Source organism: Vidua chalybeata, chromosome 3 (assembly GCF_026979565.1).
Source record: "Vidua chalybeata isolate OUT-0048 chromosome 3, bVidCha1 merged haplotype, whole genome shotgun sequence".
Classification (NCBI taxonomy): Eukaryota; Metazoa; Chordata; class Aves; order Passeriformes; family Viduidae; genus Vidua; species Vidua chalybeata.
The window spans coordinates 103,524,570-103,546,790 of record NC_071532.1 but is presented as its reverse complement, the minus strand read 5'-3'; the positions used below and the strand labels follow the sequence as shown (position 1 = coordinate 103,546,790).

General features: G+C 43.8%; 1 protein-coding gene across 3 annotated transcripts; it reads right to left on the bottom strand.

Annotated features, from left to right (window-relative positions):
* Positions 1-735: 735 nt before the first annotated feature.
* LOC128785437 (zona pellucida sperm-binding protein 2-like) lies at positions 736-17,447 on the bottom strand. 3 transcript variants are annotated; one of them, XM_053938017.1, is made up of 23 exons: positions 17,250-17,447; positions 17,097-17,155; positions 16,868-16,960; positions 15,106-15,233; positions 13,604-13,750; positions 12,546-12,617; positions 11,018-11,185; positions 10,829-10,925; positions 9,794-10,011; positions 8,622-8,775; positions 7,577-7,785; positions 6,276-6,393; positions 5,212-5,417; positions 4,457-4,574; positions 4,210-4,376; positions 3,985-4,085; positions 3,777-3,898; positions 3,610-3,660; positions 3,332-3,515; positions 3,126-3,249; positions 1,940-2,036; positions 1,664-1,765; positions 736-1,160 (listed from the first exon to the last, which is right to left on the bottom strand). In XM_053938017.1, exons 1-22 carry the CDS (start codon positions 17,276-17,278, stop codon positions 1,683-1,685), a joined length of 2,745 nt encoding a protein of 914 aa, XP_053793992.1. In that variant the 5' UTR covers positions 17,279-17,447; the 3' UTR covers positions 736-1,160; positions 1,664-1,682. The 3 variants fall into 3 exon arrangements, with proteins under 3 accessions (XP_053793992.1, XP_053793991.1, XP_053793993.1); XM_053938016.1 differs by having other exon boundaries at positions 736-1,139; XM_053938018.1 differs by lacking the exon at positions 13,604-13,750 and having other exon boundaries at positions 736-1,139.
* Between the last annotated feature and the right edge of the window lie 4,774 nt (positions 17,448-22,221).

Below are 22,221 nucleotides of genomic sequence, written 5' to 3'. Positions count from 1 at the left end.
AGTGCACTGCTCATGCAGCAGACGAAGGCAGCACCCAGGCAGCTGCTGGGGGGTCCTGGGGTTGCAGCACCCTCCCATTCCTTTTCACAGATCTTTCTCCTTCGGCAAGTACAGCTTTAAGAGGGCATTTATTCAGCAATCATCTCAGGCAGCATTGCAGCTTTTGGGAAGTGGGCCTCGTGTGTGCACTGACCAGCCAGCCTGGGAAGGCAGGGGCTGCAGGAGCTGGGAAACCCTCTGGAGTCCACACACGAGTGTGCCACCTGCCCCCTCAGCACTGCTGTTGAACGTCTACATGTGCTGCAGCCACACCTGCAGTTACACTGTAGGCACATCCTGAGAGTAATTACAGGTGGTCATGTGTCAGGTTTGTACTTGATCTCTAAAAAATAAGAAGAATTAAAAAAAAAAAGCTTTCTGTGTGCACAGAAACAAAAAATACCAGGTGTCATTTTTGCTCATACTACAGTGTCCATCTGCTCACATTTTGTAGAGATAAAATAGAGTAACTTTTTCCATACAGGGGCAGGCGAGAGGAAAATGAGGAACTAACAGGTTTCCAAGAATGTCAGGTTGATGTCATGATACAGACAAAGCTCTGCATTAGTGGGAAGAAGTGTGTGCCCTAGTGTTGCCTGCTGGAGGGGCGCTGGCAGTGATTGCTTGGCTCTTTGAAGCCAGTGTTGGTACAGCAGATGGTTGCTGTTGCACATTAGCAAGGAGATGTTCTGTGCATACATTGTTCTGGTGTATTTTTATTTGACTTTTCAGATTTGCACTTTACATTCAGATAGGAAGACTGGCATCACTTTATGAAATATTACAAGAAGCAGCCACAATCGGGTCTGGAATAATTTTAGTGATCCGCAAGTCCATATTTGAGCATCTGGAAGAAACAGAAAGTGTTATTTTGCAGCCTTGGGTCGTTTTCTGCTAAGTTTTCTTCTATAGCCATTTTAGAGAGGCAACAGGTTGCAAGATTTACTGATCTTGTTAGCAGACTCAAGAACTTTGCAGTGCTGTCCCATCATCTGGTCTTTAAACTTCATGCAAATAGTTCTGGTGGCTCCTGGAAGAAGTAGCTCCTGTGCCCAGTGGCACCATTTGGAAAGCAGCCAGCACAGCAGAGCCTTCAGGTACTGTTGGAGAACACACAGAGGCTGAAGTGAGGAGTGATGCTGGAGCAGACAGCTCAGCAGCTCTGGTTGTCCAAGGGGGGATGAAGCTATAGGAGAAACCCGACTTTTTGGAGGATTTGAACCATTCAAATGCATTTGGAATATGGCAGTGTGCCTTAGTGCCTTAGTGTTTGTTTCTAAAATTTTGGATCTGTTTTCTCTCAGACTGGGGGCAGTCCCGTTGAAAACCTGTTGAAATAATACCTGGCTCCAAAACTGCCTGCTATGGCCCAAGTCCAGCATGCCCTGCTCTGCTGCTGGCATCTGCTCCAGAGCCACACCAGCTGTGTTTGGCTTGGCAGGGAGCTCTCCTTCTTCCCTCTCTCATGGGCTCAACTGACACCATGGGACTGCAAACCATGTCCATTCCCTGTTCTTGTCCCAGAACTTTTATTTTTGAGGTCATCAAGGACAGACTCTGCTCTACTTATGTCACAAACCATGGTGACCTCTCAGGCTGAGTACACAGGGCCTGGTGTTCTTACCAAATTCAGTTTACATGTGTCATCTTCGATCTGGAGCAACAATCCATACTGGTCCAGCAAGTACATAGCCCTGGAGACTGTGAGAAGGGTGACCTGGAAAGCCTGCGAATGATACAGTTTTTAAAGAATACAAACATGCTGCATGTTAAAGGTGACATCAACGTTCACAGTCCATGCTTGAGGCATTTCAGATGCCAAAGTCAGAGCTCCTAAATCTCTGAGAAACATCAGGTCAGGGGTGCATTGCAATGGTTCTTTTTCTCCTCCACAACCTACCCTTCTTCTCCCTGCTTGAGCTGTACTGTCCTCTGCAGGTGCTGCCAGGTTGTGTGCTGGTAGGAGAGCATGCTGCCACCAAACAGTGCACATACACCTGAGAAGAAGAAAAACTGCCGCTTCATCCATATCAAATCCTACTTTGCAGAGCATTATTTTGTCTTTGCCTTTTGCAGAAACTACAGCTGATTAGACTTATGCTTCTATGAACAGCTCCATGTGGCACCTTCTAGCTGAACCTGCCTTGAATTTAAAGTTGATGCCAAGGAAGCCCTCAGGCAGTTTGGTAACTGAGAAGCTGAGACAGGAGAAGTTAAAACCTCATGTGCTGCAGTGTATCAAAACTAGACAGAAACTCAGTCTGGTGCTTACTGCACACTTAGGAAGCAGCACAAGCCAGAATTGCATCATGTTCATTTCTAGCAAGTTCAAGAGTTGAGGTGCCTATGAAAGGCTAAGTAAATAACGATGCAGTTACTTGAGCTGCCCAGGCAGGGTGAACACACCACGGCTGGTATCAGTATATGTCAGGACAGACAGTTCACTCAGCTGGATGCACAAGGAGCAAAGCACCCTCAGGTGACTGTCCTGGGTTTTTCTCTGCTCTCCTTAGTCCTTAGAGGAGAACAAGATCTCAAACTTTAAGATCAAACCTACATGTCTCTGCTTCTCTGCCCATTGGGCTGACACCCGAGGAGAAGGATGACTGGCTAGGACAGATGGGAGACAACAGAGCTGAACTTCATGTGGATATTGGGATTCATAAGTTGATTTTTCTGCTCTAGACATTTTGAGCTGAAGTGATATGAATCTGATCCTACACAAAGCCAGAACCACCATATAAAAATCATATTTATGTACCAAATTCTTTTGTTTACTCCAGCCTGTCCAATCTCAAGCCAGTTAGGTGGCAGAGGAGATTTAAGAAGAGAACTGAATTAAAGCTGCACACCAGTCAGGGCAGTTGAGTTGAATGCTGGTTAGGGTTTAAGTCTGTGAGGTGCTTAAATCTATTTCTTGAAGCATAGAGTCACAGAATATCTCAGGTTAGAAGGGACCCATATGGGTCATCAACTCCAACTTCCTGCTCCTTGCTACCTCCAACTAAACCACATGACTAAGAGCATCATGCAGACTTCCAGGATAGAGTCCATGAGTGGGAGCTGAGCCTTTCACTCAATCCTACCTGTTCCAGTTGCTGTGCCAGGGTCCTTACGGCCAGCCTTTTAAAGTGAGAAGGGTGTCTCACCCTGGGGCTAACAGGTACCGGGCAGAACTCTGCAGCAAACTCACTGCCATTAATCTCACGCCTATTTGAGGGGAAAGATCAACAGATTTAAGTAGAAATTAGGGCTTTGCTGATGAGATCATTGGATATTTAATACAACTTGCCCATCCACAGTGATGTTCCATCTTGGGGTGTTGTTGAAGTCTGGAGATGTGGCTACCCAGCAGTTTTCCAGATATAACTCAACATTGGGGCTCTCATCCTTCAGCTCCACCTCAAGAAACACAGGCTCCATGGGTTGTTTGAGTATTGCCATGCTGGGCCCATAGAACTCCATGAAGGATTCATCTTGAGAAAATGTCAGGGGATTTTGTTGTTGTTTAATATTATTTAAACTAAAACATAATTGGAAATTCTCTGATTTCCATAGGAGGAGATTTACCTTTGGACACTCTTGAAACTACATTCAGAGCTTGTCTTACCCTTCTGTAAGCTGCAGAGAAGGAAATGTTAGTGAGGTTCTTTAGGTGAAAGTAAGGCATGTCTTAACAAGGGAACTTAGGACTGAAAGTCAGAGAGGTTTAAAAATGGAGGAAGAGAATTGCACACCTGCAGTATTTGAACGTGGAAACATTGTCCCAGAGCCAAAGGGAGGAGATGTGGCCAGGTCCCTGGAGAAGGCACCAAGCACTAGGGTCTCTTTTGCTTGGTAGTAGCACAAGACTGTTAGTCTAGAAGAAACAGCAATTTTTGTGTTCACATCTGTTTCCCAGCAGCTGTACAGAAGTGAGCAGTGTCAGCGAGCAGCAGCTCCTACCTGTAGTCTGGATCTCTTGTGATTGTTGGTATGCTCTGTCCTGGAAGAGTCTCTTTCTCATAAGAGATTTCATTCTCATAAATAATGTGGTCACCTTCAAACTGTGCATATGGGAAGCTCATTGTAAATTGACTCTTCTCAGGAGCTGGGGTAGGGGACCAAAAGAGAAAATGCAGGAGAGGCAGAGGGTTCCAGCAGGTGTATCTGCTCTGGTCATGGACTTACCCTTACTGAAGTGCCACAGGTAGTGACATGGAACTTGAAGAAGGCATGGGCTTCATTATACTCTCTAGGCTTGCAGGAGCTGTCCCTTAGCTTGGTTTTACTCATGTCAATGGCAGGAACTGTCTTCATTTGGGCAGATACCATTATGGTACCATCTGGGTGGCATACTGAGAAAGGCAGAGAGTTGGTTATGAGCTCGAGAAAGAATCACACATCTTTTTATTGATTGATCAGTTGCATAACTTACTTATAAATGCTGAAGAATTAAAACTGCAGCTAATGGAGAACATCTGTAAGGTCTCCATAGTTCTCACTTTCCTTAGGGCAACATCAAACCTTGCTTTAATTTTCTGAAAGGACACTTCCTGCGAAGGAGGAGATGGAAGAGATCTGTTATCTCCTGTACATCATCCACGTGTACCAAGTTCTGCTCCATAGCTCGTGCCACTTGAATACTAACAAGTCACAAGAGTTAAGTCAGTGTGCAGGCTCGAGCCTGAAGCAACATGGGGGCAGAAGTACAAGTACAAGTTTTCTTGTATGAATTTATCAGTCACTGTCACAGAGATAAATTTGGGCTGATTATTGTAGAATAGTTCAAATTATTACAGCATCATTTTTCCCCTGCCATGTCTTAAAATTTCTGCAAAATTTCCTTTAAAAGATCTGCTTTCATAAAAGCTATATTGAAATATTGTTTCTGGCTCAGTGCAGATGGGACATTTTGCCTCATCTTACTAAAAACACTGAGGAGTTTGTTTTTGAAGACTTGCTGCATATCTTTTAGAGACAAGTGGGGACTGCAGATTGCACAATACACGGCATTTCCATAAAGGTCCATGTCTAATGCCTCTTATCCTACTTGCTCTGTCTCAAGTCCTTCTCTCTGGAGGTTTTCCAATCTATGTAATACCGCAGCACTAGAGACTGTGACTGTAGGACTCAATGAGAGCAAACAGTCCTATGTGCTTTAGAAAAGGCATTTCTGAACAGCTCCTTTACCTCATAGATGAGCCCCCCAGCAAACAGAGGTATTTGCAAGATCAGGTGTGTGGAGTTGGTAGCTGCAAGGTACCCATTGGTGAGGGCAAGGTGCCGGTTCAGGAGCTTGTTGCCAAGGTACAGGTCCCAGTACTGGTGCAAGCCAAAAGTGGGCAGGGTTAGATACAGGTTTTCTTCATCACAGGAACCAACTGCTTCTGGTACTTCTGTGGGAAGAAGGTGGGATGAAGAGTTAGCAATGAAGGAAGGTTTGAGTGGTGAGGTTTGGCCCAGGCAGGGATTTCTGTCACAGGTAAGAAACCCCAGCAGCCTGTTATGTGCATGCTGGCATTGTCTGCAGGGCTTGGCTGTGTGGTAGGGGGGTGTACCAGCTGACATCTGATGAGGTGGGAAGTCCTGCTTCAGCAGTGGCCTGCCAGTTTGCTTCCAGGACTGTTCCCTCTTTCAGTAAGGCAAGCTGAGCTATGTATGTAAATATATTTTTTGATCAGCCTTCTTTGATCTGAACCAAGAGCTATTTCAGAGATAAAATAGGACAGTGAGGAGACTGTCATCTTTGTGGCATGTAAAAATCTAATAAATTTGAGAAATACCAAACAGACCTCCCAATTGTTTCAGTAACCTGCTAAGTACAGCTCTTAGTGAATGATTTCTCCTTACAGAAATTCTCTCTTTGGAGATTAGAGCAATGTTTTTGAGTCAAAGTTCTGCCCTGGATGTGGAGGCAGAATTGTGTTTGAGGACAAACTGAAACTTGTAGCAATGTCTGAAAGCTTTGCCAGTATATGTATGTTCATGTTCTGAGGCATCTTGTTCACTGAGTTTGCAAGCCAACTTCTTCTACACATTTGTTTTATTGCTCTCAGTGTCTCGAGGGCAGACTGTCTTGCTAGTATACAGAAGAGCTGCCATCAGTGAAGCAGCAACTTGGCTGTTACCAACAGTGAGCTATGGGGAGGGGTGGGGTTTTCCCCAAAGCTCTCACTCTCACTCTGATGCTCTCGCTGAATTCATTGACAGCCATGCTGTTGATGCAAACCAGTTAATGGCAGGGGAAAGCTTACCAATATCAGCAATCATGCACTCCACCTCTGCTGAATGATAGTAGAGTGTCATCTGTGGACCCACACTAAGGGTGTAGTTGACCAGAAGGGTGTATTTTGTTTCATTTCTATTCACATACTGAAAGGGAGAGAAGAGTAAGGCTGCAGCAGCTTTCAGAATAAGCAGGCATGTATATTCTGAACAACATTAAATAATTATTCTAACACCCTCCTCTCCCCTACAAATAGCTCAGCTAACCTAAAGCTATTCAGAAATCTGGCCTGGATTCAACAGCTCTTTCAGCCAAACATAAATGTGGAGAATGTTGTGCCTTTTCAGAAAATGAAGATGGAAATGAACACAATGGTGGTTCCTCTGTAGCCCAATGGTGAAAGAGATCATAGAGGGAGATCCAGGTCCAAATCCTTATTCGTCTTTACTCAGAGTGTGGGCTGAAACCAGAAGAGTAAGTAATCGGTTGAATAGAAGGTATGAGGAGATGCTGTGGGAGATCCCTCTCAGTATCCTCGTCTCCTTCACTGAAAGTGCTGAAAGCAAAACCTGGTGTTCAACCTGAAATAAATACTTCTGGATTTTTCTTTTTTTGCTTTGATCCTTAATGCAATTTGACTGTGGTTTGACTGCAGCCTGAAAACTATTTGCACAAGTCCTGTGCGTTCACAATGTTGTTCCTTGTAACAGCATCACAGCCCTGCGTGGTTTGGTTGAAAAAGTGGTAGAGAACTTGCAGTTATGCATCCTCCCACTGAAAAGAGAGGTTGAAATCCCTCTGTGAATATGTACCTTTTACAAATATTTAGATTACAAATGGTCTGAAGCTTAACAAAATTACATTTAGAGTACCCTGAGGCTGCCCGTAGCATGCTCGCACGGGGCATGGCCTGGGCCAGCAGTCAAACAGTGGGTTCAGGAGTTACTGGATTTTTGAAACTGGTGTTTGCCAGCATTGCAATAATTGATTTATTTTTCCAAGACATTCCTGTTTCAAAGGGCAGCATCTAATACAGGCTTGACAAACCTCTTCCTGTTGAGCATGCACTTGGACATGAGCCATGCTGACAGGCACTAAAGGAAGTAACATTTCATCCCATCTAATTACACTTGATACTGATCTCCTAGAGATCTATGGAGAGCAAGGTGGGCACATAAAAGCCTCTAATCTTAACTCAGATGATCTCAGACTCATTGACACCTTTATGATCAAGGAACTGTTGTTGGTGAATAAAAGCTGGACCATGTTCTGCAAAGGGACTGCCCCACCTCCTCCACTCTGCTGCTGAAGTGACCTGCTGTATCCTACCTCTTTCAGAACATATGGATCATCAAAAGAGACTTCCAGGATAAATGCTTTTGTTCCATTAGAAAAGGGAGTTTCATAAATCTTGAAGCCGTGGTGCTGTGCTTCCCTCAGGGAAAATGGCACATTTCCTACTGTGATTGCCACCAGAGAGACATCAGGAAGAAAATGTCCAAATGCAACATTAAATAGCCGTTCCTCTGGCACAGTATCTGCAGGGAGAGAGCATCAAATTACTGCTGATGTGGATCAAATAAGGAAGACGGTTGGGGTGGCCTCCCATTCAAATTCCAGGAAACTTAGCCAACAGCCATCTCTTTAATGGCTCTGATTAATGAGTGTTTGTGTTCTAGTCAGATCTGAAATTCTCCGAGTACATGAGAATTGCTTCAAGCTGCAGGGGATTAACAACAAATACATAGAGCTTTATAGAAAGTGGATTCAGTGACTTTCTAGAGGTGCATTCTGATGTGCAATACCTTTAATGAAATCTAGAATCTAGTTCAGCCACATAAAATTTGAAAAAATGATCATAATGTATGGTAAGAGACTCCTTTTTCTTATTATATCACTTATCCAGATAATTCCAAGTATGTTAAGTGCCTTAATGCATTGGAAAATAAAATTTTAAAACCATGACTACAGCACTGGGTGGCACAAGGATTTCAGTATGCTCCCAAGGTATCAAATGCAGGCAGTTTGGGGGAGAAAATACCATCGATGACTGCTGTCCTCAGATAGTTCTTCCCAGTGTGATAACTGCACATCACAACATCTTTATTCCAGTGCTCACTGGAAAAACCCAGGGATTAACATGAAAGAAACGTTTACATTTTTACCAGCAACTTATAAGTTAAGGCTAAAGGGTTTTTACTGGGGTTTTTTTGTTTGTTTGTTTTAATATAATACTTGAATTTTGACTTTGCCTAGAAAATTGTAAGTGGGAGTTAAGAATATTCTGGTGAATGTAGATGTGTGGCATAGGTTGGGTGGAACAATGTATAGCACAGCAGAAGATTGGTGAGGGTCAATGAGAGGAATGACTTACTGTTGATAACAGTTGGTATTTGTGGCATGAAAGGTGTGGTGATGGATTTGATGACTGTATACTTCGTGGTTTGCCAATCTGCATCTGTCCATGTGTGCTCCAGAAACAGGTCAATGCAGTAAATGACTCCATACACACCACCGGTTATGGAGCTCTAGGAGGTAAAATGTGTGATTAAGTCTTCTCAGTAGCTTAATGAAGAGATGACTGAATATGGTTAAGATTCTCACACTAGGAAGAGCAAATGGTATTCTAGTACAGCTTGGGGTGGATTTTACTAGGAGACTTTGCTTGTTTGTTTGGTAGCTTGGCCCATTAGTCTGGTCCATGTGTGGCTCAGATACTGCTGAGACCCTTAATAAGGAAGTATCAGGGGTGTCCTCATTAAGTTTAGCACATCACCATATTTGTTTTGGTTGGCTTTTTACCATTCCTGGATTACCAGTCACGTCTCTTGTTCTGTCTGTTACACAAATAGGGAACTCCTGACGGGGTTAAGTAAAAATCACACCAATGCCATCTTGTAGGAATGTTGCCAACTCCTTTCTAGATGTTCAAGTTGGATGGAGTTTTGAGCAACCTGATCTAGTGAAAGATGTTTCTGCCTATGGAAGTGGAGTCTGGAGTAAATTGTCTTTAAAGGTGCCTTCCAGCCCAAGCTATTCTCCTCTGTTCTACTGAACATTCCTTTTGACATTGCCTCTGTATCTGTAAATTATATATTGATGAGGAATAAACTGTGTTCAAAGCAGGTGACTGCACCACAACAACATGCAGAGAACCTGTCCCTTGCTAAATCATGCTGTCTTGGAAATTGACAGGGAAATTACTCATTGAGCCAGGCCAGAGGTTTACCAGGACTAGTTTCATTATTGAACAACAAAGACAATTAAATTCCAATGTCCAGAAATTCCTTCACTCTTAATGTATTAGTATGTCTTATAGATTATTAACAAAAGGCAGCTTCTTGCTTCTACCATGTTTTGTCATTGTGAATTCCTAGTTTCTGAGTAAGTGCTTTCAAAACACAGAGAAGAAGCATCTAGCTCTTCAAATATTTATTGTATCTGCAAATTTTAAGCAGCAGTCAATCCGTATTTGGATTTATCATGATTTGATACATCCATAGTATAGGCCCTCAAATGTATTTGTTGTGACAGGTTTGTACTAACCTCTAGCTTGCCTCCTCCTGCTCCAGTAGGGATGGTTATTCTGATGTGTGTCTCGTTGTACTCCAGTAAGTAGTTCATCTCTTCTGGATTCACTATGACTTGATCATCCACTCCCATTACAATGCTTTTAGACAGAAAGGTGGATTCCTGGACCACTAGTGTGGGGATAACTCTTGGCACAGTCCATGTTAGCGTGGTATTGGTGAAGCTGATGCCATCTGTGGAGTTAGATAGACAGTTCCAGAGAAGGGGCAATTGGAGTTACCACTCAGTCCTATCTCTGCCTTTCCCTGATTCCATTTCACCAGGATATCTCTACAGCTTTCATTGATGCAACACCTTGCAGGATATTAGCCAAATGATGGCTATTTTGTCACAGAGACCCTGGAACTCGAAGCAGACCTGAATCACCAGTTTCAGGGGAATCATTAATTTATTCAGAAGAACTGGCAGCTGTGCTCCCAGCTACCTGCTCTGTTGTCCCATGGCTTACTGGCAGAAGGAAGAGGGCACAGAGCATATTGGCCTCAAGGTCTCATCAACTTAAAACCTTGTGCTTCCTCATTATTTGTTCACATTAATAATCTCTGTGAGATTATTAATGGCTGTGAGAGCCAAGTGCAGCCACCACTTGTCTGCAAAAAGCCAGGATAGTCCTGTCTCTCCAGAGAAAAGGATTATGTGAGTTTCAGGGATGCAGAGCTGCATGCCTTGCATGGAATAGTATGAAAAAGAACGGCCAAGGCTGTGGGATTAGTCCAGGGGAGGCCCTGGCAGTTTTGCTTGTTTCCAGTTTCCTGCATCTAATGTGGGGATTTGAGAAACCAGAGACAAGGCATGACACTGCACTGGGAACACAAGGAATGTAGTGTCACAGCAGGGACTGTGTTTGTCCGGGACTAAAGCCACAGACTCTTAGCTCATGTTGTTCTGAGGGAAGCTTGTAAACCTCTTCTCTTATTGAGAATGGGAAGACTGTGTTTTCTACTACCTCCTTCGGTGGTTATTTTTAGTGAAGAAGAAAGAGATCCTTACCAACAGGACAGGAGACAGTTGTGTCAATCAGCAAAAGCAGCCACCGCTGCCTGTACATGGAAGTGGAAGTGATCATGTTCATATTTACACCACTGACCTGTTTGAGCCCAGGCAGAAAAAGAGAGCTTATGTTCTGGAGAGGCAGTGGGAACAGCAGAGCTTTGTGTCTGACTGGGGTCAGCAACTCACCACGCTGACGTCAGACTCGTTGCTGTGGTAGGGCGCCCGCAGGTACACTCGGGACAGGCTGTTATTGAAGCTGTAGCCCAGTTTTACTGCATCACTTACTGTTATTCTCTTTCTCCCTGATGGAGAAACAAACATCAGTTGCCATTGCTGGTATGCAACATTTTGAGTCTGCAAGAGAGAGATGAGCTATATCAGTTCTATGTCTACCAAAGTCTCTTGAAAAGCGGAGTACTGATACTGTAGTGCCTATTTTCCTGTTAGAAGTGAGAGTAACTGGAATGATACTACGAGCTCATCTCAGGCAAGAAATACCCTTGAGATATATATGTGTATATATATATGAATATGTAAAGATAAGGAATTCTAGAGCTCTTTAAGGCATGTTTAGGGATACTCTTCTAGCAGCCCTGGAAGAAACAGACAGGTGACCTTGAACAAATCCACTGTGGACAAAATATCTGTGCTGTTAAGAAACAGATTGTCTCCATGTCTGTTGATTGCTGGAGCAGTACAGAGGCCAAATGACCCACTACCATTACTGTGTAGCCATACTGTGTCAAAGATTAGAAGAGAGCAATGCCTGTACTGGCCTAGAACAGAGTCCCCTGCAGTGATGGCCATATGGGAGCACAGTCAAAAGGAAAATGGGCATCAGGAGCAAGTAAGACATGAGAAGCATGGGACAAGCATGTATATTTGACAGAATCACAGAATGGTTAAGGTTGGAAGGAACCACTGGAGGCCATCTAGTCCAACCTCCCTGCTTAAGCAGGTTCCCCATGAGTGTGGTGCTCAGGATTGTGTCCAGGCAGCATTTGAACTTCTCCAGATGAGAGTCCACACCTTCTCTGGGCAATCTGTTTCATTCTTCCTAACATTCAGGTGGAACTTTCAGTGGATCAGTTTCTGTCTATCTCTTGTCCTACTGTTGGGCACCACTGAGGAGAACCTGTGTCCATCCTTTTGACACCCTTCCTTCAGATACTTGTGTACTAAGATCCTCTCCTAGTCTTTCCCAGTCTAAACAGGCCCAACTCCCTCAGCTTTTCCTCATAAGATAGATTCTCCTGTCATCATTTCCCACTCATTCTTTCCAGCCTCAAATATTTTTCATCTTAGTGACTCCTGAGCTATCTGTACCTTCTTTGTATTTTGTATGTCTTATTTGATTTCTCTTCAGTCAACTTTTCCAGACTTTCCTTGGGATCAAGTAAGCTTTTAGCAGCCACAACATCTTTTGGTGATGAGTTTGAGAGTTTCACTACCCATTGTGTGAAGAACCACCTACCTTTGTTTGTCTTGAACTCAGTTTCCACTAATGGAACAAGCATATGACTCTGTTCTCCCACCTAAATGTCTTTTTGCAGTCTAGAGGTCTAAAAATACTTGAGAGGTTTTCAGTACTTGACGGCAAATTTGTCAACTCCCTTTTTTTTTTGTCAGAGATGGAGCTATGCCCCAAGAATGACTCATAAGAGCAGAGAGAAGAGGCAGGCTAGGAACTGTTAGGAAAGACTCCCCTTCATACCTCTGGCAGTGCTGACATCCATGCTACGGTGTAGTCATTTGAAACCGCTGGGACATCAGTCTTCACTGACACCTGGGGACACAGGAGATTCTTTGGGAGCAATGGGAGCAAACAGGTCTTCAGTGTTATTACAGGCCTGGGGAACAGCATCTGTCAGGATTTAGCAGTGTGCATTCACTGGAGGTAATTAAAGTGTTTCCATGGAGGTTCTTGATGGCAGTAATTTTTGTGGCCTTAAAATGAAAGTTAATTGGCCTGTGTCTCTCCACTGGAGGTGTAGGAAAGCAGGTTATTGGCATTAACAGGACTGGTTCTCTCTTCCCATGCAGGCTGAACACCTAAAAATGTCCCCAGTACGTAAGGTAGGTGCTGTGGTGTAAATTTTTCCCACATGTGCTGCAGAGTGAGGCAAGGAAACAGGACAGAAGACATCTGTACCATGGTTTAATTGTGTTGCAACCCAGACATGACTGCACATCCTTGAGTTCTGACAGGAAAAGTATGTTTTCTTTCTCCTGCCTGTTTCAGGCATGCACAGAAAGCAATGAAATTTGGATTGTCTGCTGCCTCATTTCTACACTGGTGTGTAGGTGATGGCAGCAGGCCAAGCAGCCCAATTGCACCACCTGGCAGGAGGCAGCTCTTGTTTCACAGGCATGTCCTGTGAGTTGTGTGATTCAGCAGAGATGCAGCTCTGCAAACTCTAGGTTTTATTATTTCAGATATGAGGATGACATTTGCACAGATGCTGCAGCACTTTATGACCAAAAGAGACTCTCACGAATTTAAGAGCTTGGCCTTAAGTCTCTGTGTTGATTTGCTTGCAGAGGCTTGCCTTACTTAATCTGTACAGTTAACTGAGTTTCACTGCATACAAAATATTTATGGTATGTAAATGTGTTACCAATCAGATCTACAGTTACACACTCTGCTAAATAGTACGTTGCTATTATGCCTGGTACATGGGGTACAATCAACTTCTGACAGGAATTTGTGGAGGTTGCTGTGCCTGGCAGGGAGCTTGGATGTAGCCTTGCCTTCAGTGGGAAGGGTTTTACCTCCATGTAGTTTTCTTCGCACATGATTTCTCTTGAAGCCCAGGATGCATAGGAGCAGTACATAGGGTACGTGTAAGTGACAGCTGCCCTCATGCTTGAAAATGAGGAGACCTTGATGTTCACAGTCAGTGAAAACAGCTCATCTGCCTGGGAACAAAAACTGGCAATTCAGCAGATGGTGTGGAAGGTTCCAGGAATGGCTGCATGGGACCATACAGCCCAGTGTTCTGTTTCTGAGAGTGTTTTATAATGATGAGAGCAGCTTGAGAACTGCAGTAATAGCTCCTACAACAAACCATCCTGTCTGAAATGGTTTGTGTCCAGGGTCGTACTGAGCCAGGGACATTGCTTCAGCACTCACAGCCTTTGCCTCAGACCCCATCTCAGCTCTGTTCTTGCCACACTATAAAGGAGCAGCTGGTCAAGGGCAGACCTGACCTACCTTACCGTGAGGTTCATGTTTCTCCTCTTTGTGACTCTGTGTGTCTCCATATGGAGAGAAAGTACTGGAACTTTTGTTTTGATCTAAGTAGTTCAGATCTAATCTACAATGCTGTTTAATGCTAGACTAAGACCAGTAAAAAAAAATCCTTTTGGTTCTTCAGCTCCTCAGGAGCCACACACAAAGCCACGGACTGTCCTTCTATCTGACACAGATGTGTATTTTTCAACAGAAGAAGGTAAAAGCTTTACAGAGAAATTTCCAGCCTGGAAATCCAGGTCATTGCACAGCACACTGTATACCCCCGTTCTTGTTAGCTAACTCTGCCTATAAAGTTTTACCGTATTTTTTCTGTGGGGCTTCCAGGACCAACCAGACTAAACATGGACAAGCAATGAAGTTTCTACTCTGATTTGTTCTGGTTTTGGGTACATTTCATCTCAACTAACATTTAGAAATTAGAAATCCAAGCTACACTTTTACACATATTTTTGGAAGGGGTGAATCACCTTCTGGAGATGCCTGCTTCTCTCCATTGACTATTGTGGAAGAGTAAACAACTAGTTTAGACTAGACATTATCTTTTAGATGGCTAAAGTTACATGAGGCAAATTTGGGTCTAATAGACATGTGTGATCTACGTTCCTAGGCATGTGTTAACAGGCACATTACCACACAAATTAAGCCAGGAAATGATCTGCCAGAATCACACTGCAAACATTACTTTTTCAAGCAGATGCCTACTTCTTTCCAGAGAGGCTTTCAAGAAACTCTCTGGCAAATCAGCAGCTACAAGGATATGCTTGAGAACTGGCAGCTACTCAGCAGCATTAGGATAAGTGTCATTCCATGGAGAGAGGAAATCCCATGTCAGTCACACTGAACAAACCTCACAGCAGAGAGCCATTGCCTATTCATTTCTACACTACACTCCCAACACTAGTTCCTTGAGTTCAGTATTCTCAAAACATGCCATTAGAACGCATATACTATCTCAGTCTTGTATTTTTGGAGAAGATGTACTGCCTGAGCTGCTTCCAAGCCCATGTCTGGGCCTTACCTCATTGGCCACGTGACAGCCGAGCACTGAGGCACGGAAGACGGGATTGCCCCACACGTCTTCTGTCAGGACATAGCCACAGCGAGATGCTAATTTCTCATCCAGCAGAACAGGACCAGAATAAGGATCTACAGAAAAAGGGAAAGATATGTGGGATGTACAGCTCAAGACAAGTCCTGGGGCAGAGTGGTGCTGAGGTCCTCTCACGCAGCTCTCTCCATGTGGGTTGGGTGCTCTCCAGTGACATGTGCTGCTAAGGAGCTGGTGACACTGTGCTGGCATGTGTAGGAGTGCATGAGACAGTTTGGCATGACTCAAGCTCACACATATAATGTGCTCTTCAATGCCTGTTTCCTCGCATCCAGAAGCTTGTGCCATTGCCACTTTGAAGTGCTATTATGGAGAGTTTCTCTGAAGCATCACTTACATTTCTTCCTACCCGATTTTCTTCTCTAGAAAAGAGTTATGGGCTATTAAACACATCTGTTTCTAAAAATCATCAAGTAAGGATAATCTGCTGCTCACTTTGCTCAAAGGATGTGGTCACAGATCTGTTTTGGTGGGCACTTTTACATATTGATCAGGTTTACTGCTTCTCTCTGCATGCTGTGAGGCCTATAGGGGAGCCAATAAGAGACATGACAGGGACTGGCTGTGCTCAGCTCTTGATGATGGTAGAATTAATAACATCATATTTTGTTAGTCATCTGCCCTCTGATTAAGGAACTGTTTTAGTCTTGGGCTAGACACAAAAATCTGTACAAATAGATAGGGTTTAACTAGCTGCCACTGCAATTTCTAGATTTGTCCGTCATGCCTATATGTTGGACAGTTCTAGAACTGCTGTTTCTGTAGATGTATGCCTGCAGGCAGGATAGGCTCAGGAGATAAGTAGGAATGATTTTGGAAGAAGAAGGAATAGCTTTTATGAGACCAGCTGATAGAGCTGGAAGAAACAAACATCATTTTGTGCCTGAAGGCTGGTCTGTTTTTTCCAGCAGTATCAGTTACTCTCATAAATGCTATCCCTTCTGCCCACACCCTTTCCGTATTAGATTTTTTCAGTTCTGCCTCCAAATCAAATGAAGAAAAACATAACCCAGAAAAGAGTGCACTGATCTCAAGAGAAATTAATTAGGTTTGGGGTAAAATCACATACTTTTTACAATCTGATGTGAAAATTTTCTGGTTTTCATTTTGGTTCCAAAGACTTTTGTTTTTTGTAGAAAATGGAACCCCGTTGTCCAATCTGAATCATGGTATTTAAATGCTATTGTGGTGTTAAATAAAAAGGAAATAAAGTCCTTTAATTGCTGCAGCACTCACTCAGCCCTCATTGAGAGTGTGTTTTCTGGGTATTACCCAGCCTACACTGCTGTTGTCATTATGCTGTTCAGGTCATATCCAATCTGCAATGTTGCCTTTGTTTTCCTTGTTAGACATGTGTAAGGCTCAGCAGAAGAATAATGAAAGTCAAATATCAGTCCTTCCTCCTCAGACCATCCTTTCTCCTTTCCCAGCACCACAGTAGCATGGGGCAGAGGGGGCTGTGGCTGTAGTTACCAGCTTTACTCCTCTGCAGGGTTAGTGGCCAAACTGAGGTGGCAGAGGCTGGCTCAGGGTGACAGTGATGTGCTGCAGGTTCCTTGGGGTGAGTTACCAATTATCAATAGATGGCAGCAGCATCCAGATCACAGACTCTGGGATCACTTAGGTGATTCCCCAGCCTTCATGTCATTCGGGGCTGCCACTTGTAACTCACCATAGATTTCCAGCTGGAAGAACTTTCCCTGGAGCAAGAGTTTATTCAGTTTCATCCAAAAAATTCTGGAGCGGCAACTGCTCTCTACAAAACCTAGTGGGAGCACATATAGAGCTGATGAATCAGTGGGACTGGAGGGCAGAGAAGAGGCACATCGTGTTACAAGCAAAATAACCAAGTTCTCATCCTTTCCTCTCTCCCCACTCTGCTTTTTTTATGTTTCACCAACCTGGGGGAGCCATCTGCCTCCCTTGTCCCAGCCAGAACAGCAAGAAAAACAGCCAGATCCTGCAGTATAAGGACATGAACTAATAATGAACAGGGAGAAAAAATAAAATATCAAAATGGAAAATTAAGGAGGTGGAAACCAAAGTCTTGTTACCTGTGTAGCAAGTGACCCACAGCCTCCATCTGTCCCCAGAGACCTGTGCATGGGCAGCAAAGTCCTCCTCCCTGTGAAGTAAAGGGGACCCACGTGTGCAGATGGCACTTGGTCAGACCCAGGAGGAGGGGTACAGGTTACCTTTCACAGACTGTGCTGTCTTCTCCAAACCCTGTGTGTCGACCAGGAGAGACCAATGGCTTCTGTTGTGGAAGGACACCTGGGTGGAATCCCGCAATGCCCTCCAACGTTATCAGAGCTCGCTCCTGGCAGAGGAGGCAGCTCCCTCTCTCTGGGAGGGCACAGCACCCTCCTGCCAGATATTTGCAAGGTCAGAGGCTGCTGCTGAGCCTAAATGTAATGAATACAGCAGAGGGTGCTTGGTGCTTTCCATCAACCCCTGGGAAGTATTATCATTCCTTACAAGCCAGTTGGGTAGCTCTAGGTTCAGGTGTTTAGAACACATGAAACATTTCTCCAGAGGTATTTTAATTTGGTCTACACAGGAAATACATTTTTGTTTCTGTGAAATGTCTCAGTGACCCAGCCATGCAAAAGATAACAGCAGTACTTTGGCAGCTGCACATTTTGCTTTTGTGGATCCAGTTAGATTGCCCTTTGATTTGTTTGATTATCAGAGAGTGTTTTGGTGAAAACATCTTGTTTTCAGAAGTGCTGCAATATCTCTGTATCAGTCAGACCATGTGCAGGTCTGTAAAAGGCCAAGCATCTTGCCTGGGAAAGTCTTTGCTGATAATGGGAGTTGTTTCTCTGGGACTGCAAGTGACCCAGGAAAGAAAGGCTGACAGGCTTGGAGAGCTAAAAATACAGCTTGTGTGGCATGGATGAGCCAGGGCGGGGTGAGGAGTACAAGAGACTTAGGTTGACATTTTAGCCATTTCAACCCAGAGCTCAATTTCTTTTTGCCCACCATTTTGGGCCATTGACCAAACGTTCATACCTTACCTTTTTTTCACAGGCATGACCAGAGCTGTGCTGTAGAACAGATTGTTTTTGCCGTGCACTTCACACCACTGTGTGATAAACAAAAGCCAGTGGGCACATCCCCTCCCAGGACACAGTGCAATCAGTGTGATTTCTTCCTCTTTCAGAGGACCTGTGCAGAACAGGACCCTCACCACAGCAGAACCCTCACCACTGCTCTGCCAGACACGGTCACTTTGCACAGTGGGGAACAGTGGCACACATCTTGTGTGAGTGCTCTGGAGTGGAGCCCTGGGGCTTTAGCAATCTCCTAATTAAATGTCCTTTGGCCACAAGACCGTTTCTCATTCAGTGGGAGCTGAAGTCCAGCTTCTGCCACAACTTTTCATGAGCCCACGCAGGCTGCATGATCCTGGCCCCCGTTAACTCTGCGTCCGAGTGACTCCTCACTGAATCCAGCTGGAGCTGGAATTCTGCTGGAAATGGCCATACTCAGATACCACAGTGATGAGTGTGGTGTAACAATGAGATTTTGAATTTTGAGTGAAAACTTCAGTATATTTGGATAGCAAACAGTTCCAATTTTGATAAGCCACTTCCAAGAGACGTGTAGCATCTCCCCGAGATACTGTGAGTCAGGGTCTGAGGGAGCCATGTTTGACAGAGCATGATCACAATTGATTAATTAACAATCAACTGTCAGGGCAGGTACACAACTGCAATTAGCTGCCACAAGCAGTAAGACAAATTTCTGCATCTTTGGACAACTCAGACCATCATGATTACTGTGTTTCTGGCATTAATTTGGTTCTAAGTGTGACAGAAGTGACTTTGGATGTGACATAGAAATTGTGGTCAGTGTGTGATAGCCAGCTCTTGGCCTCACTATCAACCAAGCAAAGCAAAGCATGTCCAGGTCAAATGCTTTTGGCTTCCAAGGATCGCTTAAGTGCTGTGGAAAGCATTGTTAGCACTGGGCGTCTGGAAGCATCAGCTGCTTGTGGTCCCTAAAGTTCCTCTGGTACTCATTATAAAGGTAGGGAGGATAAGCCTCTGTGTTCCAGGTTATTATATTTGTCTACTCGGTTTTCCTCGCTGTTTTGGCTGCCAAGGAGCACCCATCTTAATGTTCTTGCAGGGTAATAAACAGCTGCTGCATTTCAGCTTCGAGGTGATGGCATTCTGTGGTGGATAAAATGATGAATGGCTTGGGTTCTTTTGAGCTGAAAGGTACTGTTTGAATGTAATGTTTTGGTTTCTCTTTTTTTCCTGCATGGGTCTGGAGCTGGGCTTTGTATTATATAATGTATTAGAAGGTTTAAAACCAGCCACTTGGAGCAGTACCTCTCCCAGTGAGGCTTGCTTTCAGTGGTGGAAAAAGGCTCCAGCCCTTTGAGTCATGGTGTTTGCATCTGTTGTTTTGTGGCGCTGAAATCCCCAGGTTACATGAATACTACAGAAAGAGATTTTTAAGTTTTTCTGTCCCAGGCCTCTTAATGATTACTTTATTTCTACAATTGGTTAAAATGCAAGGAAGCTGGTTTTGGTGTTTTTTTTTTTTTTTTTTTTTTTTTTTTTTTTTTTTTTTTTTTTTTTTTTGTTTTTTTCCACTATGTCCTGTTTATTGATCTGAAGTAAGCCTCAAAGCCTCATCATTTGATACTTAGTCTGACTGTGGGATATAGTAAAATGGCACCCATTATTGGACCAAAAAAACAAACTAGTGAGCAATGGGAGAGGAAATGGGGCAAAGTTGGGGCAAAGTTTTGTTTTAATGAATCAAAACCAGATTCATAGAATCATAAAATCGCAGAATGGTTTGGGTTGGAAGGGACCTTAAAGATCATCCAATTCCAACCCCTCTGCTACCGGCAGGGACACCTTCCCCTGAATCAGGTTGCTCAGGGCTCCATCCAACTTGGCCTTGAACAGTTCCAGGGACGGGACATCCACAACTTCTCTGAGCAACAGTCTTTGCTTATATAGAATCTTTGCTTATACTTATGAGTTGGGAAAAGCCAGTATAAGGCATCTCTGCCCTCCTTGTCCCCTTCCAACTGCAGGACTGGCTAACCTTAAATAGAGATAGAAATATTTTTATGTCAGTGTTTCTAAACCTAGAAGTGGCTGCCCAAGAAGTTAAGATGTGTCTGTCAACTAGAGACAGCCTCTAGAAAATTTTCAAGGAGATGCTAGAAGAGATGCTTCTCCAAGGGAAAAGAAATGCCTTGGAGTAAGATGAGAATTAGATAAGCAGGTTGTGGGTTCAAAGGGTGAGAAATGGGAATGGGGTAAAGCTTTATCTCTGAGAAGTATTTTCTCAGGGTGTGTGTGAGACAGAGATGTGCAAGTGGCCTCCACCTGCAGGGTAGCATTGCTGTTCTGGAATGAGCTTGGTCACCTTGGCAGGAATGTGAGCCTGAGCTCTGCTCCCACCCACATGCACTAGGAGCTTGTAAATGCATTCAAAAGGCTCTTGAATTCCCAGGGTAAAATAGCATAGAAAGATAGCTCTGGTTGAACTTCATACCATGGCACAAGATAACCTTAGTGACTGATGTCACTGCTCTGTCTGTCTTCATATGCACACTCAGGTTTCAGAGGGTTGAGGCCTCACTCTTCTCTGCAGATGGTTCAGGGGGAAAATATACTTGTAAGGAACAACTATAGAAAAATCAGCTTCCAATCCCCATGAGCAAGTAGTTGGCTTATGCTCTGGACTGTGAGAGTTTACATTCCTCATCTGTTATTATTAAAGTATTATAATTATTATTATTATTGTCTATATAATGTGTGTTTAGAAATTGCCCTTGTGTTTATGCCATTTTAATCTTTAAAACATACCACTCCCAAATGCATATGAATTCCAAAAAGCAACAGTTGCTATCATTGCATGCCACTAAATTGTTAAAGTGGTGGAAAAAGCACAAATAAGCAGACCTTGATGGGCTTTTAATTTTTTTTTTTTTTTAACATGCAATTGGTGTTAATTTCTCTGTGTCTGTAATGTTTGTGTTCACTATAACTGAACAATAGAACTTTGTTTTTGTTCTTTGTGTAAATTAAAAACATCTGTTCTCTTTATATGAAAAGTTGTTTTTTAAAAGAAGCTGGTCTGATCTAACTAAATACCAATGCTGTGTCCACAATGAGTTACTATTAATATTTGGGAAAGGCAACCATCCAAAGCAAGTGTAATGTCAAATCACTGGCGGGAGTGCATATTTATTGCTCGAAGTGACAGATAAAAATGCAGAGGTTACAAAAACAAAATTCTTGCAGATGACTAATGATGCATATATATGCCCCCAGTGCCCCATCACCACATTTGCAATTGGCAGGGTGTTCTCCACTGCCTCCTGCTCTCCAGGATTAATCATCAAGAGACTGGTAGCTTGGCACCCTCCCTGGAGGAGCGACACTGCTCCCACCTTCCCTCCGGCAGGCCCTGCATGGAGTGACCTTTGGGGCATGCTGGAATCTGATCCATCTATTTCATTTGTCTGACTTTTCCCCCACCTCTCTCTGGTATTTGACTGCATGGGTTTATTTTCTGCTGAAGGCACACGATTTTTTTCTGCGCAGGTGGAGGAGGTGGACCATGCACTGCTTGTTTCTGTAGTGCCTGTGATGCCAGCACGGTGGTGGTCTTCAGAGCTGACTGTTAAGTCCTGGTATGAAAGAGTTGGAATCCCAAGACCGGACTGTTATCTTACTCATGAGGAGTACTCCTGCATTTAGCAGGCCTGAAGTAGCTATTTAGGATGTTATTTCAGAGAAAGAAAAACCCAACACTATTTGTCATGATCTGTAGTAGCAGAACTGGGATCTGAGAGGTTCGGCACTCTCACTGCCGGGGTGACTGTGGAGCCTTGTTACTATTGTATTTGAGCATCTCAGAGATGGTGAAATTGTCCTCACAGGCAGATGTCTTCAGAAGGAAATATATCTAATTAACATTTCTTGATGAAGGGCCTGATTCAAGAAAACATCTCTGTTGAGTACAGTAGTTAAGCCCTTGCTTAAA